Raw genomic sequence first — 20,708 nt, 5'->3', positions numbered from 1 at the left:
AAAAATGGTGAGTGCATTTAAATTTTTCCTAGAAAATCGATTTTCTACTCTTCCGTTAGACCAAAAACGTGAAAAAGGCACTTACCATGGGCCATGGGGGAAAGGCTTGATAATTTTTCCACCCAAATGGTGGGAGAACAGATTTCTTACCCACTCAATGTTGTTACGCTCTATCTCCTCCCGACTGACTCTGTCTAAACTCCATGTTCCATCTCTTCCTTTCACAATCAGACTTGTCTCTCCTTAAAGATTTCTTTCTCATTCGCTCTCATCTCTGTCTAACAAACCTCTCTATCTCAGTAAAGTCTTTTTATCAAATCTATTTAGTATCTTGAATAAAGGAAAAGACGGAACACAAATTGAAATCCTTCACTAAAGCCCAAACTAGGAATCCCTACCAAATATTAATAAAATCTCCAATTTATTCAAATCAGAACACCCTATCCTAGTCTCTATAAATCCCAGTTATTTAGAACTAAAAAACCTTAATTTCTTCAAACAATGAAAAATGTCTGAATTTGTATGGTTTTATTCTCGGACATGGGCCTGTCATTAGGTTTATGAATCTGAATGGTTGAAAATCATGCATTTTGTTTATGAATCCAAATGGTCGAAACTAATGCAGTGATTGTCTTTATAGATCCGAATTTGTGTTTGACTTAAATGGTTTTATTCTTGGATATGGTTGATTGTAATTAGGTTCATGAATCTGAATCGATTTGGAGAAGAAGAAGAAGAAGAAGAAGAAGAGATTTTGGTTTATCAATCCTACGGTGATTAGATCTTATTCTTGGATTGCGTTAACATTTGTAGATCTTATGAATTTTCCCGCTCTCTCTAAATCGGTTTGAAGATGAGATCTGGACTTCCAAAGGCCCCTTAAAGGAGTCCAATAATTTCATTTTTTTTAAAGGCACCAACATAATTTCTCACAACCTTACCAAACACTTTATCTTGAACTTCTAATGTGAAAAGGTTTGTTTTCTTTCTCATTGGAAAATGATAATTTTCACACCAAATATTTTCACACGTATCAAACAGACCCTTAACTTTTTTCATTTTCTTTGATACGTGACATCTTATTTAAATTTATCGGACAAGAACGTTGACGAACCCAGTTACAAGAAAAATGGTTACAATAGTTGAAGAGAAAATATGAAAATTCTTGTCTTCACCAGCTTTCTTCATTTGAATCTTAGACAACTTACAACCCTTCATGCACTTTAGATCGATGCAAAAATATATCCAAGCATCTTATTTAAGAAGAAGAATGAGATGAAGCGAACAAGCATAGGAGCCATCTATTCGAAGAGAACAACTGACAACTTACCTATCCACTCGTGACTACAAAAATGAAGTAGACATTCATTTATCTCAAAGAGAATGAAATAGTCTATAAGATAGGAACTTGTGGGGTTCTCTGCAAAAAGGGTAATCTCCCCCGAAATCATATATATAAGATTGAGATGAGACACTTTGTTAAGAGAGTCGTTGACCACACTTGAATACAATTACTGAGATTTGCCAACAACTTAAAGAATGTAAGTAAATTGCGAAGAAGGATAAAAGTAAAGTTGAGTAATATAAGAATGTAAAGATTAAAATGTCTCACCACATGCACTATAATGGAAGATTAAAAAAAATAAAGGAACATGAAACGACTTGATAGAGTACAAGATTAATTGTAAGATTGAAAACCAGCAAAAAATTAAATAAACGATTAATTGTAAGATTGAAAACCGACAAGATTAAGTAAGAAAAAAAAAATTACTTTTGTGACGCCCCAAACCTTATTAGTTATCGATATTGCAAGCTTTAAACACCTAAGGCCAAGCCACATGTACGAGGGTTTTCTCTTGGTAAAGGTTCCACAAGCCCACCCAAAATGCCTCAATCCTTACTAAGCTTGAACAATCGCCTATAGCACAGACTCCAGTCCAGACGCTCCCGAGAGTGACGTGAGATTATCAAAATCTCCGGCCCTCAGCGAAGAGTCGTCCTCGACTCTGATACCACTTGTGACGGGGGGTTATGATAGTCTCACATCGCTCGTGAGTGTCCGTAGCCTGAGTTATAGGTGAATGGTCAAGCTTAGCAAGTGTGAGGCGTTTTGGGTAGGCTCGTATAACCTTCGCTAAGAACAGAACTCTGTACCTGTGGACTTCGAACTAAGGTGTCTAAAGCGAGAACAATATCGATAACTACTAAGACTTGAGCGTTATAAGTGGCATCCAAATGTAAATGGGAAAACTTTTGAAAAAAAGAATTAAAAGAGAAAGAAAATATTGACTATTACTTAGGCCCCATTTGTTACGTGAGAAAATATTTGAGTAAGAAAACGAAGTATTTCTCGTGGGTAAGAAAATAGTCATTTTCAAATGTAAAATCAAATTTAAGTGTTTGGTAAGAAGGTATGAAAACTAGGGAGTGCCTTTAAAAAATGACCTAATAGTTGGATTTAATGGGGAGTGTCTTTGGAATATTAGTCTTGCTCTCCCCCCAAGTCGAGGTTTTAGAGTTTTTTGAAATATCACCCTAGATTTGGGGAAGAAAACCCTAATTTCTCAAAGAGACAATTGATAGAGTTCAAAGAAGTTATCAGTAAGAGGCCCCCCAATTTCACCAAGTTTTTCCATGATCAATGTTTTGTGGCAAGATTGGTAATAGGTTAAATAGTCTTCTTCACTGGGGAAGAGAGGAAAACCGATTTTCCAAATTAAATCTTGTTCTTCTACATCTTCACTGCTCAAATAAAACTTCGAATATGGAAACACAAAAACCGAGGATCCAGAAACAATTATGCGCTTAGATAAATTGGATCCAGAAACACAAATCTCCAAATCCATATATAGAAGAAAATTACATCAAACTATATATATCCAACAACTATGCTTCATTAGGGTTTGACTGCCTAAATCGAATATGAAAAAACACTTTATTTTTGTAGGATTACGAAGGTGTTAAGAAAGGATTGGATGTGGTGAATGAAGAGAGAGAGAGAGAGAGATAGAAAGAGTTTTAGGATGAGAAAGAAGATCCTTGTTGAACAATCGCTTAAGCCAAAAAGAAAGGGAAAAGGCGAAAAATGGAACATCATAGATTTACCCTTATGGGAGGAGATAGAGCGCACATCCGGAGAGTGGGTAAGAAATGGATTTTCCCACCTTAAAGGTGGTCAAAAGTGTAAGGCAATTTTCACACCTTTTTTCTCACAAGAAATCGAGTTTCTCACTCAAAGTACCAATCTGATTTTCACACGTATCAAACAGACCCTTAGAGAATTATAGTGTTTGGGACCAAATTAAAATGCTTGACAACAAATTGGAATTAATGCTAGAAAATATCAAAAGTTTGATTAGACAAGTCCACGCCTGAGTTCATGCATCCTTTACTTCCCCTCTGCTCTTGCTGTCCTAATCAATTGCTACATCTGCCCTTTCAAGACATGGAAGAGTTATGAATGTGTACCTAGGTTTGAATCCAGTCCCAGTGATATCTATTAGCTAGATTGGGCAAAATCTTCCCATCTAAGAGGGGTTCTTGGCCAATGATATTTTGCATGGTGTCTTGACTACTGTCTCGAGGACAAGATAGAAAATAAAATAACCAATTATTTTTAACAGATATTAACTATATTATGTTTGTCTCCAAAATTTGGCTTTAATGAGCTAATGATAGCTCAAGCAATCCTTTTCCACAACAGAGAGAGTTAGATAGGATGGACTATAAGAGCAACATGTTGATCCATGATCAATCCATCTATTGATCTTTGACAAAACAAATATCCTCGTTGTAAAGACTATCTTCATCGAACATAATTTCATTCTGACACATTTATCCTTATCACGTATTACATATAACTTGACAGTAAACAGGGACGGATCTACATGCAGGCCAAAGGGGGCCATGGCCCCCCTTGACTTGCCGTAAATTGTTTTAGAAATGCTGATTGCTTTCTGATTTATCGCATAAATAAAGTTCGAGTCATATTCATAACATATATGTAGCGTGGGTGAGATGGTAGAGGTCCGAGTTTTGGACGTGAGAGACCTGGGTTCGAACACTGGTAGACTTAGATTTTTCACTTTTTTTTTTTGGTTCGGCCCCCCTTGACTACTACTCCTAGTTCCGTCACTGACAGTAAAATAACAGCTTCAACTACGGTTGGCTGAATCAAGTAGATAATAGATTTAAATGTGTTAAAATGATATGATTATTGATATAATCAATCTCCAAGATAACATTTGGGGCATTCCCATGATGACTCACCATGCCATTTAAATTAGTTACATAATGGCTAATGCTTCCTTTAACTATGTCACCTTTGTGAAGAGGTATGAACCTCTTGATGATCGACTCGGATGAAGCCGAGGAAGATGAAGAGAGATTGGTCTCTCAGTGAAACCGATAGGGACAGCAGGACCTCTCGGGTGAAACCGAGAGGGTGATGATGGAGGCAATCGGGTGAGACCGAGAGAGATGGTTAGAGAACTCGGTTGAAGCCGAGAGTTGATCACAGTCTTCTCGGTTGGAACCAAGAGATGATGATAGCAAAGTGTTAATCGTGAGAGAGAGAGAGATAGGTAAATACCTTTTCTTTATTCACAATAACATGGTTTTACATTATGGATCTAATCCTTTATATAGGTTTACAAGAAGGTGTTTAAGAAATATAAAACTATATCTAAGTATGTGTTTATCTAAACTACATCAATCTTGGTTGTAATAGGAATCCTAATCCTACTAGGATTACTATAATTAAGTGGACCTAATCCACTCGGTTTAGCCGAGTGGAGTGGACCTTCTAACACTCCCCCTCAAGTTAGAGCGGGAATGGAAGTAACGCCTAACTTGCCAATAATGTTCTTGAACGGTTCTGCTCCAAGTGGCTTGGTGAAGATATCCGCTAACTGGTTTTCTGAAGTGATGAAGCGAGTGGCAATGACGTTGTCTTTAATCTTCTCACGAACGATGTGACAATCTATTTCAATATGTTTCGTACGTTCGTGGAATACGGGGTTATCAGCGATATGGAGTGCAACCCGATTGTCACAGTAAACTGTCATCGGGTCTGTGTGATCAATTCCAAAATCAAGTAATAAATACTTGAGCCATTGTAGTTCACAAGTGAGAATGGCCAAAGCTCGATATTCTGCTTCTGCAGATGATTTTGCAACCGTTGGTTGTTTCTTTGATTTCCAAGAGAGTGGACTATCACCCATCATTGTAAAATATCCAGTAGTTGATCTACGGGTTGAAGGGCAACCTGCCCAATCTGAGTCACAGTATCCTGTGATATGAAGAGAGCTTTTTGCTGATAAGAAGACTCCTTTATCAAGGGTGCCTTTCAAGTATCGTAGAACGCGGTGAGCAGCGTCTAAGTGTACTTGACTAGGTGTCTGCATGAATTGACTAAGATTATTTACTGCGAAGGTGATGTCTGGTCGTGTGACCGTTAGATATAGTAATCGGCCAATGAGTCGGCGGTAGACCGACGGATCCATTAAAGGAATACCGTCGGTAGGACTAAGACGGAGCTTTTGATCCATAGGGAATTCAGAGGGACGTGCCGCAGTTAGGCCAGAATCTTTTAGAATGTCAAGAGCATATTTCCGTTGACATAGGAAAATGCCTTGCGATGAGCGAGATACTTCGATACCGAGGAAGTACTGTCGACGGCCTAAATCTTTTAGTGAAAAAGATTTGTTAAGAAATAATTTTAACTTGGAAATAGCATTATCATTATTTCCAGTGATGATTATGTCGTCTACGTAAACGAGAACAAAGATTTGAGTGGAGTGCGAACGGAAAGTGAAGAGAGAATAGTCGCTTTTAGACTGTGAAAAACCTCGTTCAATAAGAACGGAGGAGAATTTTGAAAACCATTGACGGGAGGCCTGTTTAAGACCGTATAAGGATTTATGAAGACGACATACTTTAGACTCCCCCTGAGATGAAAACCCGGGAGGAAGTTTTATGTAGACTTCTTCATGGAGATCGCCCTGGAGAAAGGCGTTATTGACATCCAACTGGTGGAGAGACCAGCCTTTAACGGCGGCAATAGATAGGAGAACACAGACAGTAACGAGTTTTGCGACTGGGGCAAAAGTGTCGTTATAGTCGAGTCCCTCGATTTGGGTGTAACCTTTAGCTACTAAACGAGCTTTATAGCGTTCGATGGAACCATCAGAATTGAATTTAATTTTGTATACCCATTTGCAACCAATAGGTCGCTTGTCGGGTGGAAGGTCGGTGATGGACCATGTCTTGTTTTCTTCCAAAGCGGAGATTTCTTTGGCCATAGCCTCATTCCAATGAGACGATTTCATTGCTTGAGTGAAGGAGCTAGGCTCGGTAGTAGTCAATATAGAAGAGAGGAATTTTTGATGAGATGTGGAGAATGAATTGATAGAGAAGTAGTTTTCAAGTGGGTACTTGACAGAACTTGTGTTAGAACACACATAATCATCCAAGTGGGACGGTGGTCGGCGAGATCGTGTTGGACGGCCGGAAATCTCAACCATCTGGTCGGAATTAGCTTCGGGCAGTAGTGGGTCCGACGAGGGGACGTCGGGTATAGGACTGTCAATGGCTGCTGGAGACGCTCCTGATTGGGGAGTGTCACTAGCAGCTTCTGAAGGCACCTCGAGTGATGGTGCCGGTTGTAACGGACCGGGAACAGAACCCGGTCCAGCAGGGGTGTCTGAAGGCACCCCTGAATCGGTGATCTGCCGAATAACGTCAGGAACAGCAACTCCATCGGTGATGGTGCTGCTGTTTGATGCCGAAACAGTGGGTTTCTTGCCGGTCGATGGAAAATTGAAAGTGTCATCATCTTCGATGGAGATGAATGGTTCCGGATCGGAGTGGTTTGGTGGAGCCGAAGAGTAGGAGGGAGACATTGGAAATTTGTTTTCAATGAACGTGACGTCTCTAGAGACAAAAATTCGTCGTGTGGAAATATCGTAAACACGATAACCTTTTTGTCCATTGGGATATCCAAGGAATATACCGGCGGAAGAGCGGGCGTCCAACTTGGTTTTAACAAAGGAATTCGAACATAGCAAAGACATCCAAAGACCCGTAGATGGGAAAGATTGGGAGCAACACCCATGAGGATTTCATGGGGTGATTTTCCATCGAGAATGGGTGTCTGTAATTTATTGATTAAATAAACCGCGGTGAGAACACACTCTCCCCAAAAGGAGAGAGGAAGGTGAGCTTGGAGTCGTAAGGAACGTGCCACTTCAAGTATGTGGCGATGTTTACGTTCAACTACCCCGTTTTGTTGGGGTGTATAAGTACAACTACGTTGGTGGGTAACCCCTTTTTCTATAAACCAACTTTATAGAGAGGAATTGATAAATTCGGTTCCATTGTCCGATCGAAAGGTCTTTATTTTACAATTAAATTGTGTGGAGACATAGGTAAAAAAATTCATAATTGTTCTATTTGAATCGGACTTAGAATCCAAAAGAAATATCCAAGTACAACGTGAATAATCGTCGACAAGGGTGAGAAAATATCGACACCCGGAGGTGGATGGGACCGGAAAAGGTCCCCACAAATCCGCATGTACCAACTCAAATATGTGAGAGGAAGAAGTGGTACTAGTTGGAAAAGGTAAACGACATTGCTTAGAAAGTGGACAAACATCGCACGGTACTTTATTAGATAAAAATTTAAAATTCAAACAAGGAAGTTTGGAATGAAAATATTGAAAACGACTAAAAGATGGATGGCCTAAACGCCAATGCCATAAAACAAAAGACTCATTACTAGAACTATCTTTAGTAAGACTAGAAATTGAAAAGATGGGACGCTCCGTGCGAAGGAAATAAAGATCATCATGAAGACTACCATGCCCAATCTTCGTCTTCGTTGTTCGGTCCTGAAAGATACACAAATTCCGGTCAAATAAGACGGTACAACGAAGTGATTTAGAGATTTGAGAAATAGAGATGAGATTAAATTGAAAAGATGGAATATGAAAAACATCTTCAAGATAGAATCTATTGGAAAAATAGACGGTACCAATATGTTCAACCTTTACCCGTGAACCGTCCGGTAAACGGACGTATAAATCCGGTGGTGTAAGGGAATAAGAGGAGAATCGAGATATATTTGAACAAATATGCTTGGCGGCTCCCGAGTCAATGACCCAAGGAGGATGAAAAGAAGAGTAGTACTTACCGGTAAGGTTGATTAGAGGATCCTTGTTGGTGTTGCCTTGAGAATTGGTTGTGGTCGGTTGCCTATTGCGGTCAAGGAGTGCTAATATACCTTGGTATTGCTCATTAGTGAAGGAGGTTGCTGGAGGCACCCCCTGGCCGGTTTTGTCTGAAATCGAGAGGTTGATGGACTCTTGTCGGGTACGGTTTCGTCCTCTTTGACCATAGTTGGGTGGATACCCATGTATTTTGTAGCAAGAGGAAACATCGTGACCATGGATTTTGCAATTTTCACAAAAGGGACGAGGACGTTTTGTACGTTGTCTCTCGGTTCCATTAAAACGAGTTTGATTATACTCATTGTTTCCAACGGCAAGTGCCGAATTGTTGGAGTCAATACTCATAGGAGTGACTAAGTTTTGTTGAACCTCTTCTTGTTTAATAAGTGAATGGATTCTAAGAATCGAAGGAAAAGGTTCAATCAATAAAATTTGACTCCGAATAGATGAAAATCTATCGTTAAGTCCTTGAAGAAATTCCATAGCCCTATCTTGATTTTTTCTTTCAAGTAAGGAACGACCATGTCCACATGTACAAGGCTCGGTGATAATCAAGGAATTGAGTTCGTCTTGAAGAGCCTTGAGGTTGGTGAAATATGTAGAAACATCGGAGTTGTCTTGTCTAAGACAAGAGATCGCTCTCTTTAATTGGAAAATTTTAGGAGCATTACGTTGATGGAAGCGATCATAGAGATTGTGCCATATATCGGAGGCCGTTTCATCATATAAGATGGATGATCGAAGAGGTGGATCAACGGAATTGATGAGCCAACTAGAAACGAGATCATTACATCGTCCCCATTGTTCTAGTTCATTAGGATCGGTTGGTTTTTCGATGCTTCCATCAACAAAACCTAACTTAGCTTTAGCTCTTAAGGCTTTAGTCATTCCTCGTGACCATGAGGGATAGTTATCACCGGTTAGGAGCGATGTGATAAGAATAGTAGTGGGAGAATCCGAATGGTGGACATCAAACGGCCCACTATTGATGTTGTGATGAACTTGAGAGGTTTCCGAAGTTTCGGGAGTAGTCATCTCTTAAAAAAAATTGAATTCTAGCTCTGATACCATGTGAAGAGGTATGAACCTCTTGATGATCGACTCGGATGAAGCCGAGGAAGATGAAGAAAGATTGGTCTCTCAGTGAAACCGAGAGGGACAGCAGGACCTCTCGGGTGAAACCGAGAGGGTGATGATGGAGGCAATCGGGTGAGACCGAGAGAGATGGTTAGAGAACTCGGTTGAAGCCGAGAGTTGATCGCAGTCTTCTCGGTTGGAACCAAGAGATGATGATAGCAAAGTGTTAATCGTGAGAGAGAGAGAGATAGGTAAATACCTTTTCTTTATTCACAATAACATGGTTTTACATTATGGATCTAATCCTTTATATAGGTTTACAAGAAGGTGTTTAAGAAATATAAAACTATATCTAAGTAAGTGTTTATCTAAACTACATCAATCTTGGTTGTAATAGGAATCCTAATCCTACTAGGATTACTATAATTAAGTGGACCTAATCCACTCGGTTTAGCCGAGTGGAGTGGACCTTCTAACAACCTTCCTTGAGTACAATCATACTAACTTTATCACATTCTTAAGTACAATAATGGACAGAGTAAAGGCAAAGGGGGTAGTTTAACAAAAATAAAGAACAAACAGGGGTATGAATAAAAAAAAAGTAGGGCTTAAATATTCCTGGCAATCAATGGAATCAAATGAATGGTAGCTAATTAAGGTAGTGGTAACCCAAAATCCCATCAACATTCACTTCAACTGCTGTAAAGATAGAAAAATTCCCACAATATACCTTATGATATTAATATAAAATAAAGTCCATTATTCAAGGTTACCCATCCACTCATTCTTTATAACCACACAACTCAAATTTCTAAAAGAAATGCAAATCACTCCAAACACTTAAACCCATAGAGGTTCATGACCTAAACTAAATATCCATCATTACCCTATACCCATTATTAAAGATGAGTAGGGAAATGTTGACTTTGTACATTTTGATGTAACTTATAATTAGATTTTTGCAGACATATAGAAATCTTTACTAATCAATTGAATATCTAACTTCACAAAAATATTCTTCTCGAAATTCGTACTCAATACACATCATAATCAATATCTCTGACTTATTAGATTTTGAAAGAATAGTTGATAAAAATATGGGGTCAAGATGATACTACCTCATCTCCTGAGTCATACTATGAGTAAGATAAGAAAAAAAACATTTCCCTTATATATATATATATATATATATATATATATATATATTTAGACACTTCATCTAAACTCAACAAGTAGATGTCTAGACATCAAGTTTTTGAAAAATATATACACGTAGCAGTATCGTTATTAATGCAAATGGTTACACTAATGTTCATTTTAGGTAATGTGTTTGAGTCAAGAAATACTGATAGTTAAAAACTAACGTTAACTTAAGAGTCAAACGAGAGTCCATGCCCCAAACTTATGACTAATTAGTATTTCTCCCTTACTTATCACAGTTATTTACTGAATCATTTACCATTTACCTAGTTCCACGGAGAGAAGTACGGGGTAGTAAAATTGAACTGTTGATAAAGTTAAGTTTTTTAATGCATTTGGGTCAGGACGTGTAAGCATTGTAATCCTATTCCATTACAACCGGTAAAGTAATATAATACAATTACCAGGAATCACATTGTTACTGTTGATAATAGCATACTGTTTCAGTGGACCAAACATACTCTAAATATATCCAAGCTTAAGGGTGCTAGAAAGCAATTTTATCAAAATAGCCAGTATCAACATACCCCTTTTTTCAAAGATATCCTATAAATATGACAATTAACTTAATCATAGAAAGGAGTTGAAAATCAATTAGAACTTTCAATGGAAAGAGTAGTAGTGGTAAAGCATTTAAGTGATGACTATGAAGTTGATGATCATGAACCAAGGGATACATATAATATAGCTTATATAATTCATTTCCTTCTTGGTTTAGGAAATTTGCTTCCATGGAATACTTTAATTACAGCAATCGATTACTTCGGGTATTTATATCCAACCGAACATATCGATAAAGTATTCTCAATTGCTTATATGGGTTCTTCACTACCTATTCTTATACTTCTAATGAGTTGGGGAAGGTGGTGTGATAAATCCATGATTAGTTTTAGGTTTAAAATGAATTTGGGACTTTGTATGTTTGTTTTGGTTTTGGCAATTCCTTCTATTATGGATTGGAGTGGTTTTTGTAGTACAAGAGGATCATATAGTGTTTTAGTTGCAGCAGTAGCTGTTTGTGGTTTGGCTGATGGGTTGATTGGTGGAACTTTGATTGGATCAGCAGGAAAGTTGCCTGAACGATATATGCAGGCTGTTTTTGCAGGAACTGCTTCTTCAGGTATCATTTCTTACAAATTTTTGTATAATGGTCCGAAGATTTGGGCCAACATCAGGCCGAGTACTAACGTGGTCGGCCCATATCAGCCAGCAATGTGGGAGAGTGGGATGCCCAACTGTTCTGAGCCGACCACGTTAGAGCCCCGCCAGAATGTCAACCAAGATTTTCGGGCCAAGTAGCACCTTTATTTTTCTAAGTCGCTTCCATGTACCAAAATGAAATTCTGAAGCGAAGAAAACATTGAATAGACTTTTGGTTGACAAAAAAAAAAAGCAAAGCTAATTTCTTTTCAGAAAATATAATCCAACACTTCTATCAGCAATAATATTAACTCGGCCACCATGAGCTCTGAAAAGGTCCATAAGAAATTTTGCAAAACAGAGAGAGGGAAAAAAATTAGCAGTTGACATCGATTTGTACTCATGAAACTAGTTTCCTTTTTTGGATACGACGGAATTTTCCTCTCTAAAGCGAGGAAACTATTTCGCTTCTTACAAATTTATAAGAAACTTGGTTTTTTATACAAACTTAGTTTTTTAGAAATCATTTTATATATATTTTTTTGGTAAAATAAATCATTTTATATTTGATGTTAATAAAGGGGAAGCTTAAAGGCAGAAAAAAATTAGTAGCAACTCCAAAAATCAGTTTATTGGTTTAATTGAGGTTATCCCCTCCATTTGACGGCATCCACGAGAGGCCAGTTTATATTGGAGGTGTAAACTCATTATGTAATTATTTTGGGGGCACTTCCAAAAAATAAACTTCCCTAGTACTAATGGTGAGCCATTATTTTGGAGTTACCCCTCCATTAATGGTTAAATTGAGTTCAGTCCCTTCATTTGACGGGATCCACGAGTAGCCGGCTTATATTGAAGGACTAAACTAAATAAGCCATTATTTTTTGTGGCACTTTTAAAACATGAATTAATACTAAAGGTAAGTTAAAGGTATCATGAATCTATCTAATTAGTTCAACAAAAAAAAAAATGAATCTATCTAATTAAACAATAATTTTTCCTTTTTGTAGGTGTTCTTGTTTCATTATTGAGAATCATAACAAAAGCATCACTTCCTCAAACCCCAAAAGGTCTCCAAACAAGTGCTCACATCTATTTCCTAGTCAGTATTCTAATACTATTAGGTTGTTTTATCTGTTCCAATCTTCTCCACAAGTTACCAAACATCCAATATTACATGGAAAAAAGAAAAGTTATATTTACACCTCCAACAACAAATATCATCAAGGAACCAATACAAATATGGGGTGTAACCAAAAGAATAAAATTCTCAGCTTTTGGGATTCTTTTGGTTTACTTAGTAACTCTCTCAATCTTTCCAGGATTCATCACTGAAAATGTGGTATCTAATACCCTTAAAGATTGGTACCCAATCTTATTGATTACAACTTATAATGTTTCTGATTTAGTGGGTAAGTCATTAACTTCAGTATATGTTCCAAAGTGCATTGGAAAAGCTTCTTGGGCTTGTGTTATAAGGCTTTTATTATTCTATCCTCTCTTTACAGCTTGTCTTCATGGCCCAAGATGGTTTAGAAGTGAAATTCCTGTTATAATTTTGACATGTTTACTTGGAATAAGCAATGGGTTTTTGACAAGTGTACTTATGATACTTGCTCCTAAATCAGTTTCAATGGCTGAAGCAGAAATTGCTGGAGTTGTTATGGCTTTGTTTTTAGGGTTTGGATTGTTTGGAGGTTCAGTTCTTGGGTGGTTTTGGATAATTTAAGCTTTATACATTATTATGTATATATATTCTAGTTTGTTAACTATGGTTTAGTTAAGTTGATTGAATGATCATAACTATAATGATTAATCTATGTTAATTAAGGATCTTAATTACTAAAAACAATCATATTTTAGTCTCGCTAAGTTATATAGAGCTTCTCCTCTCATTTTTAATTGATTTGCCGTTTGTCATATACATATTTAACAATATTTCAAATGTGGTGTACGTTACTGAATCAAGAAGAGTACCCTGACTAAGTATATAATATTTTTTTTTTGAGAAGATAAAATAGTATCATTAATGAAAAAACAATGCAATGGCAGAAGCCTAGATGACTAACCATCCAATACACAGACAAAATTATTACAGGAATCTCTCAAACCTACCTCATTTAACAATAGGACAAGTTTAACAATAGGACAAGTTTAACAATAGGACAAGTTCCCAACAATGGCTGATATTGGAATCTCTCAAACCTACCTCATTGTATTCTCATATTTCTAACTTCCAAAGTTAAGAGAAATTCAAATTTCGGGTAACTAAGTACAAAAACAAATAATCGTTGAGGCTCAAATTGCAATTATAATAGAACTACAATTTGAAGAAATCAATTCGAAACTAACTTCATTTTCATTCATCAATTCAAGTACAACCAAGTTATAAAGTTGAGGATAGGAAAGAATATAATTTCACATACATTATAGAGAGAGAAGCTAGTATCATCTAGCTCCTATAACAACAACAACAATAGTAGTACTTATATCATCAATAGTTCATATTATAATATCGGCGAAGACATCTTCACCGCGCGGAAAGTCTAGAGTTACACCATCTGGTTGGATATATATAGCTTTCTTCAAATCCTTGTAAACATCAAGTTCAATATAATTAGTAAAGAACTCTAAGCAGTTACAACAACAAAACTAAGACTTCATAACAAAAGAAAGATTATAGATTAGTGACCTCATCCTAGTTTTTAATCTACATATAGTGTTAATGAGATGTCCACCCATTAAACTTCCCTTTCATATATGCCGAAAAGTCTAAATATCTCTTGCTAAAGATGATGTAGGAACGTTTATGTGGCGACAGATGGAAAGGGTTTCCAAATGAAAATTAAGAACAATTGGACTTAATCAAGATCTAGCCTGAAATGAAAATTAAGAGCAAGTCTTAAGAGCATTAGTCTAACAAACTTGTCCATAGCTACATAATTAGAAAGCACAGCCCCTAGCGGGAATGGATCTCTTTCAAATGAGATAGAGGAAGGCTCCCCGAACATGGTTAGATGATTAAGAAAATTATCATTTCCATTACATTTGTGCCAAGAGAGTTACGTGTACAATCACCTTTCCATTGAGAACACCTTAATGGAAATATGATGGCTTATCGCTGTTTTCTTTGTGGTCAAAAGGTGGAGACAGTATCTCATCATATTCAAGTCGATTGGTAGAATGGTTAAAGGAACTATGCAAAATCTATACGAAAAAATTACCATTACTTTTAGATATATATATATATATATATGCAAGTTGCAACTAGTTGGTTGGGTAAAGATGAATATGGTTGGTTCCTAAGAGAGTCAGAGAGATAATCAAGGAATTTCTGGCTGATGGAATATATACAAGGATAAAACCTAATTCACAAATCACAAGGGTCTGTACATGATACAAACGTAGGTTGCTCCTTAACAACCATCAGATTTTAAGATAAATTTTTATATCAAGAGTTCAAGACTAATAAACTTCAATATCTAAAAACCTAAATGACACTCAAGATCCAGTCGCCATCTCCGTAAAAAGTACATAGACCTACATCTAGTACATTAATAAATTTCCTTGTCGTAAAGGAGGTAGTATTCTATGAACATTGTAAGCAAAAAAGAATTTGGTAACTTTATGTCATGCAAATCTATAGTGACTAATTCCATCATCATAAGTTCATCTCCCAATTGGTATGTCTTATCTAGGACTTAAGCCTTTCAATGTAATTATCTTGTAATCTTGGTGAGAGACTGAGAGTTATTAACAACATTCTTAGCTACCACTACTATGTTTCTTAATGAACTACATATTTTGCTTCTTCTAAAAGAAACTTTATCTCCGAAACTTTTGTGGTTAATAAAGATGGTTAATCCTAGCTTTTTCAAGATTATCAAAGATTATTATTTTTGTTTTGTTTTGGGGAAGCAAAATAGTATCATTCATTAACAAACTCAAAGCGAGGGTGGAAGCAACATGGCTAGCCAGCCCCTCTCTCTCATTAGGATGATCTTTTGATAGGTCAAAACAACTTAAATAGGGCTATAAAGAAGTTACTTATGAGCAAAATCCAAACCTGGTCCAGTTTAATTAGCTTGCTTGTCACTCTCCAACATCAACCCAAAATGAGTATGGGGAAAATGTGCCCACTACCAAACACAATTAAAACTACAAATCAGTAACAAATTTACAAAAAATCAAATACATTTTTAGCAAACTTGAATCTATTTTGTATTGCATTTCTCACTCACATTCTTAGCTGCAGTACTGAATGCTTCTCTATGAGTGATATTTGGATGATTGGCCTTAATCCTTTGAATCTCCTCCCTAATAAAAACCATTGATCCATTCAAAGACTCATATATACATATAATTGTATTTTTATCCAAATCCAAATCTTTTCATATAAATAAAAGGGGAAAAATGGTATTACTTGATGAACTGATTATATGCAGATGGTGCTCTATGCTTCTTTTCAGGAGCTGCATTGACAAAAAACAAATCATCGTTCAAAAAAAAAAACCCTAATAGGAAAATTTCATGTGTACTACTTATCTTAGGTATGTTAACAGATTGAGAAAACTTACGCCGATTAACGATCCTTGGCTCGCTCTTGTTAGGCATTTGGATTTCTTTGCATCTTGATGAAGATGCCAAATGATCCACTGATTTATGATTTGAAGCAACCAAGTTTTGTGTAGTCTGAAATAATATGGACATAAATAATAAAGGAAGTTAAAGAATTTGTTTAAAACCTAGAACAAAGGAAAGGGTAAGGGGGGAAGATAATTGAGGTCCATTATATGGTTTCATATGGTCATACTCCTTTCTCCATTGTCTCTCAAGTAGACCCTTTTCTTTCTAGAGAGAGAGAAAGAGATAAAGGGGAGGAGAGAAAAAGAAGACCCTTTATTGGAATGGAACTCCCTAGAGTCCTAGTTGAAACCAAATTACATACTAAACAGATCCAAAGGTTTTTAGTGAGAGAAAGAGAGTAGAGAGAGAGAGAGAGAGATGAGAAGTGACTGAATTAGTTAGAACAAGGCATCAATCTCTTACTGTATGAAAAGAAAGAAAACCTGATGAATGACAGTTGGAAAGCAAAATAATAATAATTTTATTTCGGCTTCACATATAGGAAGGACCCTAGCTATTTTTAACTTTGTTTGGGTGATAAACGAGAAACCCTAATAAACAAAAAATAAAATCACATCAACTTCATATGACATCCAATCAAATCAATGAAGAGAAAGAAGCTGCGGCTGCTATTACTGCTGCTGCTACTGATGCTGACTTATTAAACCTAGCTAGGGTTTCCTTTATTTTATTATTATGGCTCTCTCTCTGTGCTGCTCTATCTAGGGTTTGAGAGAGACTTTCCATACACTACAAAAATTACTTCCCCCCGGGATTGTCACTTTCTCGAAGGTTGAAGTGGGAAGAGAGAAAGAGACAGAAAAAACCCTAGATTTCAGCTGATCATCATCATCATCATTTCTCTAATTAAAACAAAGCTGCAAATTGAAAAACCAAAATTCTATTTCTTACCTGAGGATCTTGTAAAGATAGTGACTTCAAGGTATTTGCCATGTTTACAGACCACAAATTAGTGCAATGCCCACATCTTATAGTCACAATCTCAAACAAGCTACTGCATGGAACACTTACCTGCATATAAAAAAAAACCCTAGATTTCAAAAGTTTAAACAACTTGGAGATCAAAACATTTCAAATCATTTTCTAGGTTAATATGGAACTCCATTTTTCTTATTCTTCTTTACTCTTTAGGTTTTAGTGTATATGAGATGAACTCAATAAAATTAGGTTTAACAACAGAAGATCTATATTTAAGTGGAATTCTCAGATCTTTGTCTTTAAAAGAAAATGATCAGATCTTGATTAAATTTTTTTAGTGAGAAATACAATGACTGTGTTTTTGGACTGTGGATTGTTTTGTTGTTTGACTGCTTTTATGAGTGTTTTAAGTAAAGAAAAGAAAACCCTAGAGATCAGGTACAACTGAAAATCTATGGGTGTGAAGAAATTCATGTTAACAACTTATTATCTGAAGAAGAAAAACATTCTTCTCTCTATACCACCCTTGTATCTTTCTTTCTCTCATGCGCAAACACAATAAAACATTGAAATAAACGCAGTAGTAGCTAGATGACTTTTCCCTACTTCGACAGTAAAAGAAGAAAAAGACGTGACTCTGTTTCCATAAACAAGAAAGAATTCTTGACGCCAACACAGACAAAAAACTATTAAAAAAAATTAACCCTAATTAAAAGACCTATTGTTCTGCAAGTATATAATTAGATCTATTTCAAAACCTAGAATGATCTTTTTAATTAAGTAAATTAAACCCTAGATAGAAATAAAGAAAAAAAAAGTTTGAGAACCCATAATGATTTTTTTTTTTTTTCTAACTTTAAAAAATGATCAATATTAAGCAAATTAAACCCTAGTTAGAAATATATATTATATACCGCTAGAACAATATTGCAGAAGTTGCAAGGAATATAGCAGATTTGCTCATGAGATGGAACATCAACAAGACTTGTCATCTCTCTCTCTCTAGCTAGAAATGATATAGGGAAAGAGTTCTCTTGAAAAACTAGAGAGAGAAAGAAAGATGGAAGAAACAAGATGAGTTGCTTGTTTACTTATTATTGCTCTTTATTGAAGGAGAATGATAGAGGAGTATCAACTGTTTAAATGGTTAAGAGGGAGAGAGAAAAAAAGATCATAAAATTTGTTGCTTCAATGGAGGAGCAAAGTTTGATGTTCACTTCTTTAAAAATGGAATGTATGAGATCACCCCAAATATGAAATTTTTGATGGTTGTAGGCCCATGATTGATGAAATGAAATTAGGTTAAGAAATCAAGAGTAATCTAGTTGACTTCTTTTAGAATTAAAATAAAGGATATGTAGGTTGAATGAACACAATTAGCTACCTAGCTAGGGTTTGTAGGATCAATAATGTAGAAAGAGGGGGTAGAGAGAGAGAGAAGAGGAAATGGGGAAGGGAAACCACCATGTGAGAAAATAAAGCGGTTTTAGGGAAAAGAATAGTGGTTTCAGAGGTTGGGTAGGATTCAGGAGTTGCTGGGGCCTAGAAAGTGAAAGAAAGGAAAGGGAGGTTTTAGGTGGCAGGCAACCGGTTTTGTAGGTTAAATTAGGGTTTCAGGGGGGGCGGGTAGGAAGGGGGAAGTGTTTTGGGGGGTTCTATGCTATATCTGTAATTCTGCATGTACGGGATGAAAACCTGATAGCTCCGAACAGATAAATGAGGGCTACTTTTAGTAGGCGACGACAGAGCGCCACCGCCTCAGCGGAACGAGGGGGGTGAAATTCGAAATTTTAAGAATGGTGTAGGCTCTTCAAACAAAACGGTCTAAAATAATTGTGTTTGAATTTTTTTATATTTAAGAAAAATCATGTGGGAACACATAGGAGACGAGAAAAATCTAAGTTTGCAAAATTTTTACGTTAATTGTCATTAATACATCAGAATCATCAGAAACACGAATCACGAATCACGACTAATTACATAAAATTTATACCCTGAGTCTACCTAGTTTTATTTTGTTTCATAGCATTACTCATGAATAATATTGGTAGATAAATTTGTAACTAGTGGTTAGTCTATACACAAAATTACATATAGAAGGTCAATTCTCTATCGGTTTTATTTTTTATCCGAAATATTGTTACACTCTTAGGATATTCATTTAGTAGCACAGTCCATAGAACACATTTTTCTGCCGAAAGACATGCTTGATTTGATTATTCAATACACATTCGATTAATGCAATACGCAATTGATTGATCAAATACTCATTTGATTTCATTACTTAAACACAATTTTTTTTTTGATGTGAAAACTTAGACACAATTTGATAATTCAATATATTTTGCCAATCCAATGTTCATATTGTCCAATCTTCTCTTTTAGTTAGACATATGGATTCTAGAAAACACCCTTAGCAAAGAGAAGCTTCGAGCAGGAGTACTTCTTAAGAGCATTTCTAAGGCAAAATTCATCTTAAAGTCGTAAGTGGCACCTAGGACTTTAGAAACTTTTTATTGACCTTTAAAATGCAAACTCAATTGAGATCTTAAGATAACGTAGAAGCATTTAATTTTAAGATGTCTTAACTATTAGAGTGATTTGTATATAATAGTAGTTACTTGTATAGTTAAGGGTATATCTGTAATTGTATTTACTTTTACTTCATTATAAATTCAACAATACCCTACACTTTAGGGTATCTTGAGCTCAACTGTTTTCATTAACTACAAACTCTATTTCTTAGATCTCTTTTGAGTATCTTAGTTATCAAATTTAATTTTAAGACCAATAGAAAGTTTTCCTCTCTCAACTATTTTATCGTATTAAATGTATGTGTGACATGTGTAACTATTACATTTTTTTTTAGTGTTGCATCGGAGAAGGACTTATGTCAATTAAGGTTTTTGTTTCTTAAGTCAAATACTCTAATTTTTTTGTCACTAATAGAGATCTCTAAAATAACTATATTTGATACACATTTCACTCTCAAATGTAAGGGTTATTTTCCGATTGCCCCCCTAAAGTGTGATCAGATTTTCGCGTGGTCCCCTAAAGTATAAAAATGTCGAGATGACCCCACTTTGTGTTTTTCGATGTATTGACTAAAAAGTCAAATTTTAACTTTTCAACATTGGCCTTTTGTCTTTTTATTTTTGTTTTAATCCCTACTATTTATCATGTTCTCCAGTTTCTATCTTCATCGTCTTCTTTAATTTCTCTCTGTAGGAAAGACCTCCATGGAGGTCTTGAAGATCTTTTAGGAAAAAATTCTAATCCTAAAAATATGTTTTTTTCTCTTCCGCTCTCTTTAAAAATCTCTTTCACTCCCTTTCTCTAAAAATCTCTCTTTCTAATAAATATAAATACTTCTTAACCTAGATCTTGAAAAGAAAACTGATCTTCTCCGAGCAACTTAGCTAACCCATAGAATAAAAAGCAAAATCTCAATAAATCCAAACCTAGGAATTTTGGCAGAAGCGAGGAGAAACCTTCC

General features: G+C 36.0%; 2 protein-coding genes across 3 annotated transcripts; one reads left to right on the top strand and one right to left on the bottom strand.

Annotated features, from left to right (window-relative positions):
• The first annotated feature begins 11,012 nt into the window (after nt 1-11,012).
• Nucleotides 11,013-13,524, top strand: LOC147550531 (Nucleoside transporter family protein). Its single transcript, XM_086670988.1, has 2 exons — nt 11,013-11,627; nt 12,658-13,524. The coding sequence occupies exons 1-2, from the start codon at nt 11,114-11,116 to the stop codon at nt 13,374-13,376; spliced, it is 1,233 nt and encodes a 410-aa protein (XP_086527114.1). The 5' UTR covers nt 11,013-11,113; the 3' UTR covers nt 13,377-13,524.
• A 463-nt stretch (nt 13,525-13,987) lies between these two features.
• YAB5 (plant-specific transcription factor YABBY family protein) lies at nt 13,988-18,840 on the bottom strand. 2 transcript variants are annotated; one of them, XM_086670989.1, is made up of 7 exons: nt 18,127-18,840; nt 17,186-17,305; nt 16,225-16,339; nt 16,071-16,119; nt 15,889-15,964; nt 15,714-15,786; nt 13,988-14,239 (listed from the first exon to the last, which is right to left on the bottom strand). In XM_086670989.1, the coding sequence occupies exons 1-6, from the start codon at nt 18,202-18,204 to the stop codon at nt 15,724-15,726; spliced, it is 501 nt and encodes a 166-aa protein (XP_086527115.1). In that variant the 5' UTR covers nt 18,205-18,840; the 3' UTR covers nt 13,988-14,239; nt 15,714-15,723. The 2 variants fall into 2 exon arrangements, with proteins under 2 accessions (XP_086527115.1, XP_086527116.1); XM_086670990.1 differs by having other exon boundaries at nt 13,988-14,230.
• Nucleotides 18,841-20,708: the final 1,868 nt, after the last annotated feature.

This window comes from Eschscholzia californica, unplaced genomic scaffold (genome assembly GCF_041429995.1).
Source record: "Eschscholzia californica isolate CP2 unplaced genomic scaffold, dmEscCali1.0.p SCAF_3, whole genome shotgun sequence".
Lineage (NCBI taxonomy): Eukaryota > Viridiplantae > Streptophyta > Magnoliopsida > Ranunculales > Papaveraceae > Eschscholzia > Eschscholzia californica.
This window is presented reverse-complemented; position numbering and strand designations above follow the sequence as displayed.

Bases quoted from the DNA above. Each gene is read 5' to 3' on its own strand.
- LOC147550531 (XM_086670988.1), top strand. From the start codon at position 11,114: ATGGAAAGAGTAGTAGTGGTAAAGCATTTAAGTGATGACTATGAAGTT. The intron at 11,628-12,657 runs GTATCATTTCTT...TCCTTTTTGTAG, and splicing joins TGCAGGAACTGCTTCTTCAG to GTGTTCTTGTTTCATTATTG.
- YAB5 (XM_086670989.1), bottom strand. From the start codon at position 18,204: ATGACAAGTCTTGTTGATGTTCCATCTCATGAGCAAATCTGCTATATT. The intron at 17,306-18,126 runs GTATATAATATA...TTTTATATGCAG, and splicing joins TCTGCAATATTGTTCTAGCG to GTAAGTGTTCCATGCAGTAG. The intron at 15,787-15,888 runs GTGAGTGAGAAA...TGTGTTTGGTAG, and splicing joins TCAGTACTGCAGCTAAGAAT to TGGGCACATTTTCCCCATAC.